Consider the following 19,296-nt stretch of genomic DNA (forward strand, 5'->3'; position numbering starts at 1 on the left):
TCTTTGGTTATTAAAATCTTCTGCAGTCATTGTGAATAATAATTTATAGTTATTATATATTGACTTTTAAATGGCTTTTATAAATAAATAGAATTGTTTTTCCTTAGGAAGGTAACTTGGGCATCAAACTGTCAAGAGTCAAGTTCAAACCAAAGGGGATTTAGACTACTGGTTCTGACTTCCTAATGAGACATACATCTAAACTGCTTAAGAAAAAAAAAAAAACATATGTATATAATTAATATTGAGGCAGCAAAATTAACAGTTTCATATGTTTTATTTGTGATATGTCCTATAATAAAGAATTCTTTTTAAAATAAGGAGTTAAAACTTGATTCCTTTAAACTTTTTTGTGTTGCACATAAATGAAAACAAAACTAAGCCCAGCTGATGTAGTGACTAGCATGAACAATTATACTAACTTTCCCTTTGGCAATGAATGACTGATTAAAATGTGATCAACAGTATTTTTCATAATTTTCAGAATATGAAAAACCAATTTCCTTAATGCCTTCCTTTTAGCAATAAATGGGAAAATAAAGATAACTTGGGCACACAGATATCTTCTTGTAAAGTGAAGAAGTACTTGCTCATTTTTAATACTTTTCGAAATTTAATGTTTACTTAAAAATATTCAAACTGGTCTTTGTTTCAACAATTCTTTTTAAAATGCATACAACTTCAATTAAACTAAATGTGATTCATTTATTTTTTCTGACCTGTTTCCCCATTTGTTGTCATTTCAAAAGTATTCTGCTAGTAAACATCTGTTATTTTTGCAGACCCACTATAATGTAAACAGATGTGGGCTTTTATTTAGATTATATACCAGGAAACAAGCAGCTGGGCTTTATTATAGAAGCCATGCAATATTATGTTTGAACAGACAATTCTTTATTCTTTGACTATTGGAAAACACAAGTTTCTGAAATTGAGCAGACGTCAACTCTACTAAAAGCTTAATTTTGAACATGTAATCTGAACACCCACTGTGCCATCTGACCAGCACCTCATCAAAGAGATATCTAACTCTTTGAATTTCACAACCTGACAGTTTAGAAAATGGAAATAACAGATCTAGTGCTCACTTGTTATCACAAAACATGAGTGAATATTGCTCCGTATCTTTTACTATTTCTCTACTACATTCTGCACATGGTGATAAGTTCTTCCAAGATTTCTATCCTATCCTTCGCCTGCAGCCAGGCCGCACCATCTCCTTTCCTCTCAACACAGGCCTGCCCAAAACAAGCTAGTTCTTTTTCACAAATCAGCTGGAGTAACAGGGAGAGGAGGAGAAAGGGGTGCAGCCAGCGAGATAAAACCATGTCAGGTACACCACATGTCAAAACAGTTTAAATTTGTGCTATTTTTAGAAGGATCTTAGCTTTGGTAAATAGAAAAGTGGTATCACTTTATTTTTCTGAGAAAAAAATAACAACCACTAACTCTGCAATTAAATTGTAACTACTGACCATGTAAGTATATGGAAGCTACAGTACCATGTAATCACAGGGTAACTATCTCATTACTTCTGTCTTTGAGGCTAACGCCTTGTCATAAGACCTAAGAGCAGTGTTTTACATGGTAATTTGGTTGTTTCTTTTTTTTTTTTTTAAATACTTGGTAACTTCAATAACAGCTTGTCAATGCATCCACTTATTATTTACACTGTACGACTATTCTAGTTCCAATTTGTATAAGAGAAAACAAAATACCCCTGTATTGAACATATACTGAGATGATAACTGTTCTTCTCCAAATATCATATAAAATTGTCATTAGTATCCTGACATGTTGAAATAGTTTGAAACATGAGATGGATTCATTTTCAACCTCTCTGTTTACCTCAAGGCAAATAAGGAGGCTGTGAGCTGCCAGGAGAGGGGAAGACCAATACATTCATTCTTATCTCAGGCTACCAGCTGTACCATACCACTTTTTTCCCTCATTCTGCTCACTGCTACCACTACTTTTTGAAGTATGTCAGGATTGGAAAACCCTATATGGATGCTCTTGCAAAGAGAAAAACTATCTGGGAAGGGCCTCTAAAGAAGAGATAAAATGGCCTTAGAAAAAGTGGAAAGTCCTTTAATAGAGCTTCTTATTAGCTGTTCCTCTGAATTGTAGCAACATTTATGATGGTAACTCAGGCATAAATGGAGCCACAGGAACCTGCAGTGCCAGGGAGGTGACAAGAGTGACAGTTGAACAAAGCTCCACTCTGTTTTTCTAATACCCTATAGTGGCTAGAACAATCAGGAAAAACAAAAACCATAAACTTTGATTGAAAAATTGACAAAAAGTTGAAATGGAAAAGCTCATGAAGTTGAATTTGGCTATTGAAATTTTTTTTTAAATCACAATGATCTTTTATTAAGGTAGTATAAATGTTTTACCCTTCCCTAAAATCCATTTCAAAGAATTTCAAATATTGTGATCTGTGTATAATATGTGGGGTCTAAGGGATGATAAACTAATAAAGCTTGAAGATGAATAATTTTAATTGATCCTCGGTTTGGTTGCACTGGGAATCATTAGGCTTTAATTTGCTAGAAAGTTAAGGTTTCAAAACATGGCTAAATGAAAATAGGTAAGTTATAAATGATCAGATGGGTCTTAAAGTGCACTCATAAGAACAATGAGAAGGGAAAAATAAGTATAAAAATAAAGGTCCTTAATAAAAAATATTTATCAAACACAGATGGAAATACATAACAAGAAAAAACGCAAGGATACCCATAACTGGTTCCTTTGGAGAAAATATGTTATAGCTTTTTGCTGTGTGTTATCTTTTTGAGTTTTCATTGTATCTCATTATATTACACCTTATATAGCACTGCAACATTGCAGCTCAAATTAAGTTATTTTTACTTTTAAGCAGAAGGAGAGTTCTGATGTCTAATTTATTTCAGGTTTTTAAAAACAGTGTTTTTCCTAAATACAAATTCAATATTTAAAAAATATTATCCTAACAGCCTTCATGTGTTAGTAATGCCAACCTCATGTTTCTAATTAGCCAGAAAGCAGGTAGGCAGTAAAACATATTTGTGTAAAAAGGAAGGGATAGTAAACTTAACTTCACACCTCATAAAAAGCTTTGTAGTCATCCCAGTGGTGGCTCTCAGCATCCTGTAAAATGCTTGTAGCACAAACTCTGACGCAGTAGTCCGTAACCTGAAACTGTAGAGTGTTGATGAATTCCTGATATCGTTGGACAGGCACCAGGAATATGGGTCTGTTCAGAGGGAATGATCAAAGAGGCAGAGATTTAAGGCCTGTGCAGTAGGAGGCAACAATCTCCAGTACTACAAGTGGTTTTGATTATTAGATATCAATCATTCATTTCCTCCTAATGCTGAAGTAAGTCTGTATCCACATTCACTTTCCAAAAAGAAAAGGAAAAAAAAAAAAAGCTTGTCTTTGTTTTGCAAGTCCTTTGAAAATGTACATCTGTTGTTCTACAAATATGCACTTCAACTTGATATAAACTGCACTGTCAATACATCATTCAAAACTAAAAATATTCTTTGTAAGCCTATTATTAGAGATCAGTGTATTATTTAGGCATTAGGTTATCGTTACTACTAGAGAACAACATACACTTGTCAGAACCAACTTTTATAAAGCTATCACATATTCCACAAAAACACTCTTTTTATTTTTTAAAAATTGCAATTTTGTAGACATCAATTATCTCATAAACTGTTTAAAAATATCCCACAGAAATGAAGTGTTTCTGGCATATTTTGTTTATAAATTCAAGTATGAATTGCAACATCTGACTACTTATGAGAATTAAAGAAATATCTTTTATCTTCAGCTATTAAGAGTACACTGCTTTCTTTCATAACTGTAAGACTGTGAAGGCTAAATAAAAAATGCCAAATAGATTCTTGGGGTGACACTGGACTGGTGAGTTCATATATTCCCTTCACAAGGCACCAGGTTAAGTTCTGTATGATACAAATGTAACCAGAAAGACTATGTGATAATACCTGTAATCATTTTTATCTCTATATGGAAAACATCATATCTTAGACTACTAATACAAGAGAATCAACATTGGTAGTTGTTTCATCTTCAAATACTATGGGTAGTTTATTACTAAATAGATGTCCTGCAATATGTTTGCATTGGTCACTAGAATAGATTAAGATTGGGGTCTGGATATAGCTCACTTGGTAGAGTGCTTTTCTTGCATGCACAAGGCTCTGGGTTCAATCCCCAGCAACACACACACACACACACACACACACACACAGAATAAATTAAGAAGCATTTGTTTTCTACATCATCTCCTAACAGCTTATTGGCTTAAAGACAAAAATGATAAGTGAATATTTTACAAATAAATACAAACATGGGATAAAAACAAGCTTGTTTTCCATTTTCAGTGTGGTCCGTATAAGGTGCCTTACAAAATGGAAGAGGTACATTTAATCATGTCATAACAATGTTCAGAAAATAGTTGCTCTTTTTAGTATGTCTGAATAGAGTGGAACTTTCTTACTGTCTATGTACCTAGTTTAATACCTCTCATGGTTCACCTTTTTGACATTTCCTAGTCAAGAAAAATGAAAACAATTCTCCTTGTCGATTATTATTTTCTCTTCAAATATCATCCTTAAAATTTCATTCCTGTGATATCTAAAGTTTACACGTTTCTTTAAGCATAGCCATTAGCTTAATTTGACACTCACTTCTTAGTGGTTTCTTTCATCAAATTATTGCAGTGTGTGAAATGCTGGAAGATGTACACCGCTGTGGAGAGGAGTATGTGCAGGTTTTTCAGGGGTGCTTTGGAAGGAACATCCTTGCCTCTCTCTTGTAGTCTTGCCAGGACAGCTGTTGCCACTTTGCAACAGGCCTCTACCAAGTTTGCTCTAATTTCCTGAAAAGAATCATCTCTGCATGCCAGAGCCAGTGGAAGCATGGTGTCAAGTTTTTCCATGATGTCAGAACAAAACTAGGGAGAAATAAATGTGGCGCTGAGTTATTTGTATTCTGACAGCACCGTGTAATTTATGTATAGTGGAGCCAAACTCCTAAGTAATGAATTTGGCATCAAACATAAATATAATGGACACAGCTTTACAATAATCAATTTCTTAGTTGTAGAAAGTTAAATGTTTCATGTCAAATAAAGAAATACCAAAATGATGCCTCTCTATCTATAACCTTCAAACATTATGCTTACCAGACAGACATTATGAAAAACTCAAGAATAGCTTTACTTGACAATACCTTTGTTTGGAGTAAATAGAAGTCAGAAAATATGTATCCTTAATATTAATGCTTACATTATTTTTTAACTTACCCAAATTTTCTTTCTCTAAATTTCTATAGGATGATCTTATTAAAAATCACATATAAATATCAGTTTAATTTAAATAATCTAAAAGAAACAGAAGCTATCCCATGTTGCATCTTCTTATAGCTAAAGAGTCAGCAACTTTCAGAAGTGATGTCTGGCTTTTCACCAAATATTATGTATATACTTAATGGAACAGGAAGATATGGTGGGAGGGAAGGCAAAGCTTACCTCCACATAAAATCAGCCAATAAAACTCCTTAGGGAATGTTCTGGAGCTTCAAGGTGACAGTAGCATAATGAAACCCTAATCAAGGACTCTTAAAAATATCACAACATAGGCTTCTGAACTCACTGTGGACCTTATAATGAATAACTGTATTTATCTACTTCCTATTTTCACAGATAGTTCAATGACTTTCAAAGCACTGATAAAGAAGTAAGTCTGATGCTAATGATATAGAATGCTAAGTAAGGTATAAAGAAAGAGTTTAAAATTGCCCCAAACCAAGCACAGAGAGATAATATCTCCTTTAAATTCCTAAATTTCTCCTGGAGTCCTTCAAAGGTCTAACCAAAACAGGAAGTTATTCCAGTTCCCCCTGGTGTCACAGAGGCCCTGTTAGGTTGCCTCAGATCAAGGGAGCAAACAGCTATCAAGAGGTATAAGTGGTTTTGGTAGTAGTGTCCCCTAGACAGCAGGGAAGACAACTCGTATTGGGTCAAACACCAAAGGATTGCCAAGAGATGCCACCGTTTGATCTAGTTTCCTTTTGCAATACCTTATATTAAAAGAGAAAGAAACAAGAAAAGAAACTCCATTATACCTGTCAGCAGTTTGAAAGGAATTCATTTGATACTTACCTTTGCAATTTTCTTTGGTTGTTCCTCCTCAGGAAACATGTGGCTATCTTGCCAAATTTGCTGGACAGTTACAAGGTTCATATCATAGCTCACAGCTGAAGACTTTTCATTCTGTTCCTGTTGGAGAATTTTTGTGGAAAAATTTTCAACTGCAGTTGTTATGCAATGTGCCATGGGTAGAGATACTTCTTTAAATGCATTCCTCCAGCCAAAATCTAGTAAAGTGACCTGAAATATAAATTGATTTACAGTCATATTAATCTTAACTTAGAAACAAATATTTCTATTGCTATAGATATAAAATTATGACTTGCATTCAACATATTGAATATAGGTATTCTTTGATATACTGCAAAAGCCATTCTTACAACCTGAAAAATATTACCTAGTGAATCTAGTAATATACAAAAACCATGTGCATTCTTTACACACAGTAATATACTGTTAACTGTTATTTCATTTTAATTCATCAGTGGGTTTAATCAAAATCTTTTTTCAAAATTTAATCTCTTAAATATAGTTCAATAAAACCATCTTTACGAGAGCTGAAAGCTACACTTACAATTTATCATATAAAACAACCTTTAAATTCAATATATTTAATAAAGTTTAATTAGATTTTTACAGTCTTTTTATAGTTTATTGTTAACAAGTATTGCAACATACAACAGCATTTAATATTCAATCTTTGATTTCTTTTTTAATCTCAGAAATCCAGACAAGCCAAAAAAATAGCAATAAGAAATAAATTTATCAGAGAAAAACCACCACTGCACCTTTCCGAATTTTCACTTGCTTAGAATTTTATTTAGTCTCTCTAATTTTATTTAGTGATAGGCACTGCTACATTTATTCCAGGAAATGAAGAATTAAAATTATCTGCATTGTTCTGTGTGGGGGAGGAGCAGAGCGGGGGTCGGGGACTGTAATGTTGTCTTTTTAACTTTTGGTCTGTGTCTCCTATGGCAATATATTTATGAATATATATTTCCCCACAAGTTCCCTAATACTCCCTAAAATACTAACAGCATTATGACTAGCAGGCTGAACCTGTGCTTAGAACTAAACTCTCCTTATTTTGTTTATGGTAGCATATTATCTACTCCAACTTTAGGAGACCCTGGGCTCTATATCCCTGACTGAACTACTTATTTTTCTTGATCTCAGGTTCTTTGTTCGAAAAATAAAAGAGTTGAATTTGATTATTTCTATGGTCTCTTTCAGTCTAAAATTACTGAGATTATGATTATTAGCCTAACTTTCTTATGTATGCCCCATTCAGCATTAATGTAATGCTTTTATATATACAGTACAAAATAATAAAGGTGATTTCTTTTCTAGAGCTATAATTCTATGATTCCATGTCTATAATCAGAAAATGGGGCTCTTATTCTCACTATACTTATTATGTAACTGAACTTGTCTGTCTAAATTTTATTTGGATCTTTAACATCATAGGCCTGAAGCATGTCTCTCTAATAATTGCATAAAATTAATCAACTATTAAGTTCTATCTACTAAGTTTTTAGAATCTCCTTTCTTACAAGTAAAGTTTCAGAAGTGAAATGGCTATATCCCTCTGCCATAACAGTAATTCCTTGGAATACATTTAAGATAAAAATGTAAAAAGGAACTGATCTCCATGAAAATGAAAACAAACAACTAAAGCTATAATTTTTGTTTCCCCAGTAGGGCATATATATTCACTGAAATCATTCATTAATTCATCTAAGGAAATATGTTCCACTAAAAGTGGCCATTAATTATTGTTGCTATAATGACATTTTCCCCCCATTTTTTTAGATGCAGTGATGATTATCTTTTCCCATGATTATTTGTATATGACTATACTGTCGGTCCATCTAAATTTTCTTTACAAAATTTAGGGGGAAAAAAGCACATTAGTAGTCACTATTTTAAAAAAAATCTGAAACCTTTAATTACTGAAGCTTTCTAAAAGTCTACTTGTTTTCTTGGAAGATCATTTTTTATCTCTATTCTTCTCATATGGTATTTGGCATCACACAAATTCTAGTGAGAACAGAAACATTTAACAGTTGATCCAGGGGGAGAAAAAGATCATGTGGCATCCTGTTCTGTGTACAAATTAGTTATGTGCCAAATCCCTATTTTAAATTACCTAATACTAATTTCTTAGTACTAATTTTGACTTTTGGTTAAGGCACAATGTATAACTTTGAATTGTCCCTTGCCTTCTAGATTGACATTGTTAAAAAAATTCATCCTTTGCTTTATGAAATATTTACCTTGTATATTAGTCAGGATTCATCGAGAAAACAGAAAACACTCAAGGTATTTCAAAAGGAAGAATTTAATGTAGGGTATTGATTACCTAGAAGATGGAAGATCTGACTAGCCAAACATGGGCTGTAAAGCACAACAGATATTAATATATGAGGAAGCCACAACCAACCCTAGGATTGGAGGAGCAAAGAAAGGGGATAGTGCTATGGTAAACTAGATCCTGGGCTCCCAGTGGAAGCTAAACCCAAGGCAGACCTGCTTTGTGGAACCTGAATCATGCAGGGAGGGCTGCTTGGTAGGAGTAGGGTCAAGGGAAGAGCTAAAGGAGTCACAGCCACTGCCAGAGGTTGAGGGGGCGGGGAGGCAGGAACTGGTTTTCTGCAAATACTACATTCCAATCTTCTATGGATGCCTTTAATTGGCCAAACATTCCCTTTGCTTTCTAAGTTCCAGAAAGCAAAGGATCCTGGCAGATGTAATTCTCCAATAAGCAGAGCAGAAGAAGAATAGTAATGGATATTGAGAATAAACAAGCAAAGGTTGGGTACATAAACATAGGTGATCAGATCAAACTATTATTTCCTTTCTTTTTTAAATCTCCACTTTCTCATGTTTCAACAATTATTTACAACCTATATTCTCAAAATGCAGACCTTGAGTCAGAATAGGGAACAAAGATCTCTTAACTTCTATCTCTCAACTCCTCGTATGGAACAGATTGCGCAAAAGAACAGTGGCCCTACTAAATTAATTTTTGTCAAAAACTTACAAGTCAGCTTTCAATCAGAAATTCCTTTCTAGTGGCAAAAAGGAAAATTCAAGAAATTTTGATTCATAATGGAATCACAGACATAGGATGATAATATTATGTATGACTAAAGTTTCTTACCTCTTTTCCTGGTAGCAATTGCTCTAAAGGAATACTGGTTTTATGTGCTTTAGGTTTTTCTATTACAATTTCTTTATTGGATTTCTCCACAATTCCTAAGCAATAGGAAAGAAAACAGACATAAAAGCAAACATTTGAGAAGAACATCCAGGAGTCGTGGCATATGTGAGCAGGGAGGCAGAGGCCAGAGGATCCGAAGTTTGATGTCAGCTTCAGCAATGTAGTAAGACCTTGTCTCAAAAAAAAAAAAAAAAAAAGAGTGGTGGGCAAGGGTATAGCGCAGTGGTGAAGCACTCCTGGGTTAAATCCCTGCTACCAAAAAAAAAAAAAAAATACTAGATGTAATTAACAGATTCAAATGAAAATTAATTATGTTGAAAAACTTTATCCATCACAGATACATACACATTAAACAAACATACATATCAATATACAGGGAATAAGTCAACAAGATACCACAGTTATAATAATGAAAGGGTTAAGATAGAGCCCTTTTTCATATATGAGTTGAAGAAATGTATATGCTAGTTATATTTATATTTGATACATATACATATATGTCATCTATTTGATACATATAAAGTCTCAAAAAAAAGATGTCACTAATTCACCTCATGTTGACAACACAGGATACGTTAAGAGTGGAAAATAAACTTAATTTCATTGTTCACTTAAAAAGTTAAATTCTAAAAAAAATTAAAATAAAAAGTTAAGTTTGGGGGCTAGGGTTGTAGCTCAGTGGTAGAGCACTTGCCTAGCACATGTGAGGCACTGGATTTAATTCTCAGCATTGGAATTAAACAAACAAATAAATAAATAAAAATAAAGGCCCACAGACAACTAAAAATATTTTTTAAATAAGTTAAATTCTAAGGTACAACATCTAAAAACTGGGAGGTATGCCAGGCAAGATGGCCCACACCTGTAATCCCAGATACCCAAGAGGCTGAGAGAGGAGAATGGTAAATTAGATGCCAGCCTTGGCAATTTAGCAACACCCTTTCTAAAATAAAAATTAAATTAAAAAGGGCTGGTGTTGTAACAGCGTAAAGTGTTTCTAGGTTCAATTCTCAGTACTGAAACAAAAGAAAATAGAACAGAAAAAGGGGCGGTGTTTTGTATCATGCTAACGCAAAACAAAGAACAAAAATATACAGATCAACATCAACTTCTCAAAAAAATACCTCCTTGAAAACTACATAAATGATTAATTTGAAAAGCTCAAACACTGGAGAAGACAAAATAATCCTTAGTTCCTAAAATGGAAATATTTCCTTAACTCTTAGTTTTTATAATTAAGGAAATATTTTCTATGGGGAAAAAATAGACCTACAAAAATGTAATGAATAAACACTCCAAAAAGAAATCTTTCCATTTTTTTCCACTAAGGTTACATTAATGATATTTTGATTCAATATGAATAATTTAATATTCTTTTTTGCTTAGACTTAGCACATAATGATAAATTATATGCTATGATAAAATTTTTCTTTTCTTTTTTCTAATTTACCAGGAATTTTAAGAATCAGTTTCTTCATATTCCCTGGACAAAGCAAATTTCAAAATTTAGCTTATTTTGTTGATGGGGTTGTGACCAATAGAGTCATCTTGTAGATGAGTGTTTTCTCCCCAAATGTGGTTTTATGAACATACTTGTGAATGATATCTAAGGAGTACAATTCACTGCAGATCTAACTCAATGGTTGAGCATTTGCCTAAGCATGCGAAACTCCAGGTTCATTTCCCAGCCCTGGGTTGGGGGGTGGGGGAAGAGAGAGAGGGGAAGGAAGGAAAAAAGGGGGAATCCAATTCACAGAAATAAAACCATTTTGTTCTGATATTAAAGTTAGTTTCAATATTCTTGTACATAGGGTGCACTAAAGGTAAATATTCCATTTGGTAGGCAATAAGAGCACTGCTATGGTTTGGAAAAGAGTTCCCCAAAGGCCCATATGTTAAAGGCTTGGACTCTAATAACCTGTGGTGCCATTGGGAGGTGATGAAATCTTTAAGAGGTGAGACCTAGTGGAAGAAAGTAGGTGAGTTGGAGTGTACCCTTGAAGGGGCTATTAGGACCCCAGCCTCTTACTTTTTCTGTTTGCTTCCCAGCTGCTATGAGGTGAGCAGCCTCCTCCACCACATACTCCCCACAGTGATGGACTTGTGCTGCCACAGGCCTAAAGGCAAAAGGACCATGTCACCACAGACTGAAACCTCTGTGAGCCAAAATAAACCTGTCCTCCTTATAACTTGATTACTTCGGTATTTTATTTTAGTGATACAAAGCTGCCTAACACAATCAACTTTTAAGGGAATTTTAAGAGAGCTTATCTATTCTAAGGAAAAGTTTTCCCCAATTCTAATATGTCTTAATTGCTTTTGGATTTGTAAATACTTCTGAGAATTTATTTAAAGTTACAGAACACTCCATACAAAGATACACAATATGACTAAATGGCAGGTAATTGTGTGCATGTGCACCCATGCAAGCGTGTGAACACATGCACACTCACACCCCTTTGGGACTCTCAGGTCCTCTTACAAAGCTTATTCATGAACTGCAGTTTAAGAATCCATTTCCCAAGATACATCAGAGCATAGAGAAGGTTTTAGACTCAAGGAGTATTATACAATTTAACCTAAAATGCTTTTACTTTTTTTCCTTTTTATTGGTTCTTTTTAGTTATACATGTCAGTAGAATCCATTTTGAAATAATTATACAAGAATGGACTATATCGTGTTCTAATTCAGACCCCAGTATCTCTCCTAAAATTCTTTGTCTTATAGTTATTATTTTATAATTTCTTTTTAGGAATATGGTGAAATAAATAAGATCAATTCTAACATTGAACCAAAAATCCAGATTACTCACAGATTTTTAAAGAAAGAAAAATAAAAATATAGGCAAATTTTTAAAAATATGGAATATTTTTCAAAAGAGTCATGTAGAGAAAGCTTAGGACACAAACAGCAAAAGCCATAAAAATTCTGCAGTACAAAAATATCATTAAAAGTCAAAATAGATATAATAAACTGACTTGGCAATTGTCCTCAAAATGTTCATTTAAAAATAGGCTTTATTTTTTAGATAAATTTCAGACTTATAGAAATATTGAAAAGAATGTACAAGAAGTTTTCACATACTTCCTCCCTCTGCTCAGTTTCTCTTATTGTTAACATCTGGCAATGATGTAGTATATTTGTTACAACTAAGCCAATAAAACCAATACTGAAATATCATTATTAACTGAACTTCAAAGTTTACATTAGTACTTACTCTTTGTGTTGTGCAATTCTATGGGTCTTGCCAAACAAACAGTGTCACATAGCCACCATTACTATACCATATGGAATAATTTCACTGCTCTAAGAATACCCTCTGCATCACCTATGTATCTCTTCTCTCTTTTACCCCTGGCACATAATTTACACTCTACCACCTCCTTTCTACCCCTTTGACTTTCTACCCCCCTGTTTCTATAGTTTTGCTTTTTCCATAATGTCATATAGTTTGAATCATACAGCATACAGCCTTTTTAGATTGCTTCTTTAATTTAATAATATACATTTAAGTTTTATACATGTCTTATCATGGATTGACATCTTATTTCTTTTTATTGATTAATAATATTCCATTGTATTGACATACCACAGTTTTTTATCCATTTACCTATTGAAGAATATCTTAGTTGCTTCCAAGTTTGGGCAATTATGAATAAAACCGTTATAAACATTTCTATGCAGGTTTTTGTGTGGACGCTAAGTTTTCATCTCGTTTGGATAAATAACTAAGAGTGCAATTGCTAGATCATATGGAAAGGCTATGTTTAGCTTTGTAAAATACTGCCAAATTATCTTACAAAGAGGCTTTACAATTTTGCATTTCTAACAGCAATGAATGAGAGTTCTTGTCACTCCACATCCTTGCCAGAATTTGGTGATGTTAGCATTTTGGATGTTAGCCATTCTATAGGTGTATAGTGGTATCATGTTTTAATTTGCATTTCCTTATTGACATGTGATGCTGAGTATCTTTTCATATGCTTATTTACTATCTTTATATCTTCTTTGTTAAGGTGTATATTAAGATATTTTATGCATTTTTAATTGTGTTGTCTGTTTTCTTGTTGGATTTTAAGAGTTCTTTGTATATTTTGAATACAAGTTCTTTTTCATATGCTTTATAATTCTTTTTTTAGTCTGTTGCTTATCTTTTCAACCTCTTTATGACCATACCTCTTTGCTTGACAATTCCACTTTAGAAATCTGCCCTTCAGATTTACTTCTGTACATGTAAGACAAAATTCAAGGAAATTTGCCTTATTATTTGTGGTAGTAAATGAAGGGAAAAAAACTCTATATATTCTTTAATGAAGAGCTCATTAAATTATGATACATGCACCTGTGGAAAACTATTCAGCTGTTAGAAAGAATTAGGTATTCTATACTTTCTGAGTTGTTAATAAAAGGACATTTGCATAGTATAACAAAATTTTGTCATTTAAACTTGGGGATATTTTTGGAAGTAGTCGTCTATGAAAAGGCAAACTGGACAAGCAAAGTGAAAAAAGACATAACTTCACCATTTACCCTTTGTCCTGTTTAAAAGTTTTACAATATGCATTTAGTTCTATTCAACAATAATTTTTAAATTAGAAAAAATAATAAAGATCATGTTGTTATTGACATGAAGGGACAACACTTGGATTCCTAATGTCACTTTACTTTTCTACAAATAGCTCATAAAACTAGTTTATTTAAAAGGTACTTATCAAGACTATACATTCAGGGATCATTTCTACAGTTAGTTACTAAAAGGTACTTAGCCTGAGAACATTGACACTAGTTTCAAGTATACACTTTGCAGATTTCTTTCTGGAAATAACTATCTGCCATCGTGTAGGTATAGTTTAAGTCTTAGGAAAAAAGACATGTATTTATCTTTTCGCTCCCAAATACATTATGTTTATTCACTAAATGTAATGTGCTCAGATGTTTATATAAACCATCTGCCTATTTTCAAGATGAGTAAGGAAAAAAGATAAGCTTTCCAAGACTTCTCTTCCCGGTGCACAAATTTAGAGAGAAAAAAGTGAATAATCAAGTAATTATGATAACCTTTAAAATATATTCCCCCAAAAAAAATTTAAAAATTTTTTAAAAGCTTAATCTTTTATGGGAAAGCAAATGGGATTATTTTTAGGCAGGATTAATAATACTGAATCCATAGTAATAAGATCTCTTGTGATTTTAATGAATTGTGGCATTTTTATATTTCTTTGGAATTCAAAATGGTCAATTTCAAATTTGGGCAGTGTAAGACTTTATGAGCTTTGTGAACACTTGGGGAATTATAGTAATATATTTTTAAAAAATATTTAAAATTCTATATACTTGTTATTGTCTAGAAAAGGAAGTCCATTTTTGGCTCATCAGATATTTGCATGTGATCAATATGGTCTCTCTAAGAGCATGCCTAGATTAAGGATCTCAGAAGAGAGCAGAGGGTCACAAGAGTGCCAGCTGCTCAACAGTTTCCCCTACAGAGTTCTCTGTGGTTCATTTTATAGTGCTGGTTAGTTTCCACACTGCCTCTTTCTTTCATAGAGAGTGCGGGTTGGCAGTACTTCCCTGTGACATCCACTTTCACACCCAAATTGGTCTTCATAGGTTCCCATTGTGTGCACTTCAAAGCAACTTGCCTTGTTGGCAGCTCTAAGTGGGAACTACAAGTCTTTCTTTTCTTCACTGTTCTTTTCTGGCTCACAAGCAGCCTCCCACCAAAAGCTGAATCTGTAGAAGAGACTACATCCAAGAGATAATACCATGAAAAAGTATGAAGAGAAGCCCAGGTGGCCACCTTGCAAATTTCCAATGTGGAAGCCTTCGACCTCTCTGCCCAAGAAACAGCTAAAGTCCTAGAGTAATGAGCTTTACAAACCCTAGGAGCCTCTTTACCTTAACTACATACGCCTCCCTAATACAATCCCTTAACCATCTAGCTAAGGAACTCTTAGAAGCCATTTGACCCCTCTTAAGACCCCCTAAGAGTACAAACAATCTTTCAGAAGATCTGAAATCTTTGATTCTTCTGAGACAAACCCTAAGTGTTCTTCTTACATCCAATTGAAGCAGCCATTGCGCTTTGTCATTGCTGGGGCTAAAGAAAAATGAGGACCAAGAAACCTCCTGGTTTAGATAAATCTCAGATGCCACCTTTGGAAAAATTGAGGAACTGCCCAAAGAACAACTTTATTCTGAAGGAGCATTAGAAATGCCCCATAAAGCAAACCCAAAACCAGTCCATAAAATGCCATCACCTAAACAAAATGCAATAATAAGGCATCATAACAGTCAAATAACATCCTGTTGTTCTCTAAAACGATGAAATTAGCCATCAAAGCATGACCAAATAAAAGCAAATACATAAAACGATTAAGTATCTTTTCTTTCTCTGAAAAAAAAAAAAAAACTCTTTCTCTACAAAACTCTTGTTCACATTCAAATTACTAAGAGAGCTGCCAATTTGGCTACATCTACAATATTATAGTAAATATCAAACTAGAAAGTAAAATATTTGGTTAATCATCTTATATTTTCTCTTTGTGATGCTAAGTACCTGTTAAGTACATTTTTACAACATTTATAGACAATGAAGAAAAAAATCTTAACTTTCATCAGGTTGTTTAAGTTATATAGCCACGGTAGGAAACTTTTTCCAAGTTAACAAAATATGCTCCAATCAAAACAAATATACAGCAAACCAAATGACTTATTCTCTTTTCCCCCCTCATTCTCTCCCACATAAGATTTTTAAGCAAATCATTAACCATAAGGAATATTCAATAGTTAAGATACATTTGGTTCTTTAGTCATCTGTTTCACAGAATCTTGTTCATTTAAAAAACCAATTCCTTTGATAAAGATTGATTAACTTGGATACACTAGATAAAATATTTAAGATATTTCTTGAAAATTTTCCTCAAGATCATTCTTCTTAGAGTACCATTTACATAAACTTGTGTCAGATTAAATCAATCTTGGCTTTATCACAAAAAAATAGAAATTTAAATATAGAAGAATACACATCCCACAAGAAGGTAGTTCTAGTCCTCAGTCATTTCTTTTTTAAGATTTTTATTTGTTTTTATTAGTTATACATGGTAGCATAATATATTTTGACATATTATACATATATGGAATATAACTTCTCATTCTTCTGGTTGTACATGATGTAGAATTACACTGTGTAATCATATATGCACATAGGATAGTAATGTCTGATTCATTCTACTATCTTTCCTATTCCCATTCCCCCTCCCTTCCCTCATTCCCCTTTGTCTAATTCAAAGTACTTCTATTCTTCCTCAGTTGATTCTTATGCCTACTGTTCAAAATTATTTCTATATACTATGTTTGATAATCAACAAGTATGTTTGTATAGTACACTATCATTAATGTGATGTTGAAGTTGCTGTTATCTGCCATACTGCTTTTATGATGACAAATTTGAGGGTAAGACAGTACATTATGGCATAATTATATATATATATATTCTTTGTGAATTTTATTCAAAAAATGGTTACTATAGCTATCAGATATTTAGAATTTGCAAGTCTCCACATTGCTTGATAGCTGAATGATCTTTTTCTTTTTCTCCTTTTTCTCTGATATCAACATGTTAATTTTTTTTTCAATTCTTAACCATGTCATTTTATATCTTTAAATACTTATAACACACAACTTCTATTTTGAATTTTTGCTACCCTTAAGAATAATAAAGTTCTCAGAAATGACACAAATTCTTAAGGGCCTGATCTAGTACCAAATCAAGATGATTCCCAATTGGTAGGTGCCTGTATGTTTTGGAGTTCATTCTATTTTTTAATGTATACTTCATAAGAGATCAACTAGGGAAGTGGATGAGAGGTGCTTGATCTTAGCCAGGTATGGTGAAATGACTACCAACAACAAATGTCAACTGTTCAAGGCACCAATATGTCAATTAAATATTTTTCATTCTCTTTTTAACAGAAATTCATATTTCCTTTCTTATAGTTTTATTTTTTGTCAATTTCACAAATCTATAATCTACCTCTATTTTTTCTTAAAATTAGCTCCATATTTGGAAAAGTGGTCACTACAATTTGAATATGGTTTGAGTCTATTCTGCAAGGGTTCATGTGTTGGAAAGTTAGTCCTTAGTGTGGTAGTGTGAAGATGATGTGATCTACAAGAGATGCAGACTAGTGGGGAGTTGTTGGAATATTGACCCTGGATGGGATCAAGGTACTTATCTTGGGACTGTTAGTTTTTGTGAGAAGGTTTTTATAAAAAGATCAAGCCTGGATCTTCCTTTCTGGCTTTCTGTCTGGCCATATGATCTCTTCCTTTTGCTTGTGCTCTTGCCAGTGTGATGCCATCTGCTATGTGGCGGCACAGTTAGGAGAGCCCTCACCAAAGCCAGCACTATATCTTTTGGACTTTCAGTCTTACAAAACTGTGTGCTAAATAACCTCCTTTGTTTATAAATTATCCAGCATCAGGTATTTCATTATAGTAAGAAAAAGTACTAACAGTGATTTGCATCATTTGTATTATAATAGTGCTACCTAAACTTAACCTGAAACACAGAAAGCCAGGAAACAACTTAATGTAAAACAAACTTCAATCCTACAATTTTTCTAATGTTATTTACATAAGGCAAAGTACTTTAAAAATACATTTAATTTGCTCCATATGTTTATATATGTAATTTCTTTATTAAAAAACTGGGCTTTGGGGTTGAAATTTTCAGATTATTTGTTAATCCCTGCTTCCCTCATTTTATTTTGCAGATGTAGTCATTCTCTCTAGAATGATATATGGCATCATGTAACAGAGAGTTTTGTATGTTCCATTATGATAAAAATGAAATCTATAAATATAGACATGACAACAGTCATTATTCCATCTTTGAATTCTATATTTAATGTTAGAAACACTATTTCATAGTGCAGCTTTCTTCAAAGGGATTTTGTTAAGACTAACTGAACCTGAAACAACATATTATGTAATTACCATTTTCAATAACTCACATTTATTGCTTTTATTGCTTACTTATGATATGCTAGACATTTCTTTAAGTACTTCATTCACTAAATCATTTAATCCTCACAACATTTTGGAATCTGAAGCGTCTAATTCTAAAAGAGAATGAAAATTCTAATAGAAACTAAAGGTACTCCTCCATGATTATTTTGAAAATGAGAAAACTGAGGTCAAAGAGACTAAACGTTTGACTCAAGATCATCTGGCTGGGCTGGGGCTGTAGCTCAGTGACAGAGTGCTTGCCTAGCATGTGTGAGTCTCTGGGTCTGATCCTTAGCACCACATAAAAATAAACAAATGGGATGGATTCAAACTAAAAAGGCTCTTCTCAGCAAAAGAAACAATCAGTGAGGTAAAAAGATAGCCTACATTTTGGGAGCAAATTTTTACCACACACACATCAGAGCACTAATCTTGAGAATATATAAAGAACTCAAAAATCTTAACATAAGAAAAAACTAATAACCCAATCAATAAATGGGCCAAGGAATTGAACAGACACTTCTCAGAAGATGATACACAAATCAACAACAAATATATGAAAAAATGTTCAACATCTCTAGCAATTGGAGAAATGCAAATCAAAACTACTCTAAGATTTCATCTCACTTCAGTCAGAATGGCAGCTATTAAGAATACAAACAACAATAAGTGTTGGTGAGGATGTGGGGAAAAAGGCACACTCATACATTGCTGGTAGGACCACAAATTCATGCAGCCAATATGGAAAGCAGTTCGGAGAACCCTTGGAAAAGTGGAAATGGAACAACCATTTGACCCAGCTATCCTGCTCCTCAGCCTATACACAAAGGATTTAAAAGCAGCATACTACAGGGACACAGCCACATCAATGTTTATTTCAGCACAATTCAC

The 19,296-nt window shown here is 33.3% G+C and overlaps 1 protein-coding gene across 4 annotated transcripts in view; it reads right to left on the bottom strand.

The window, feature by feature from the left end:
* The window catches only part of Kiaa0825 (KIAA0825 ortholog), a 372,465-nt gene that overhangs the window by 262,850 nt on the left and 90,319 nt on the right, over positions 1-19,296 (bottom strand). For 3 of the 4 annotated variants that reach the window (XM_046428642.2, XM_058574629.1, XM_058574633.1), the window contains exons 6-9: positions 9,333-9,427; positions 6,179-6,406; positions 4,704-4,969; positions 3,088-3,238 (exon numbers count right to left, since the gene is read on the bottom strand). In XM_046428642.2, the coding sequence (XP_046284598.1) occupies positions 3,088-3,238; positions 4,704-4,969; positions 6,179-6,406; positions 9,333-9,427 (740 nt within the window). The remainder of the gene's footprint in view (positions 1-3,087; positions 3,239-4,703; positions 4,970-6,178; positions 6,407-9,332; positions 9,428-19,296) is intronic. The other variant, XM_058574634.1, reaches the window with a different exon arrangement.

The sequence above is a fragment of the Marmota monax genome, unplaced genomic scaffold (genome assembly GCF_021218885.2).
Source record: "Marmota monax isolate L192 unplaced genomic scaffold, Marmota_monax_Labrador192_F-V1.1 WCK01_AAM20220418_F8-fsc00018, whole genome shotgun sequence".
Lineage (NCBI taxonomy): Eukaryota > Metazoa > Chordata > Mammalia > Rodentia > Sciuridae > Marmota > Marmota monax.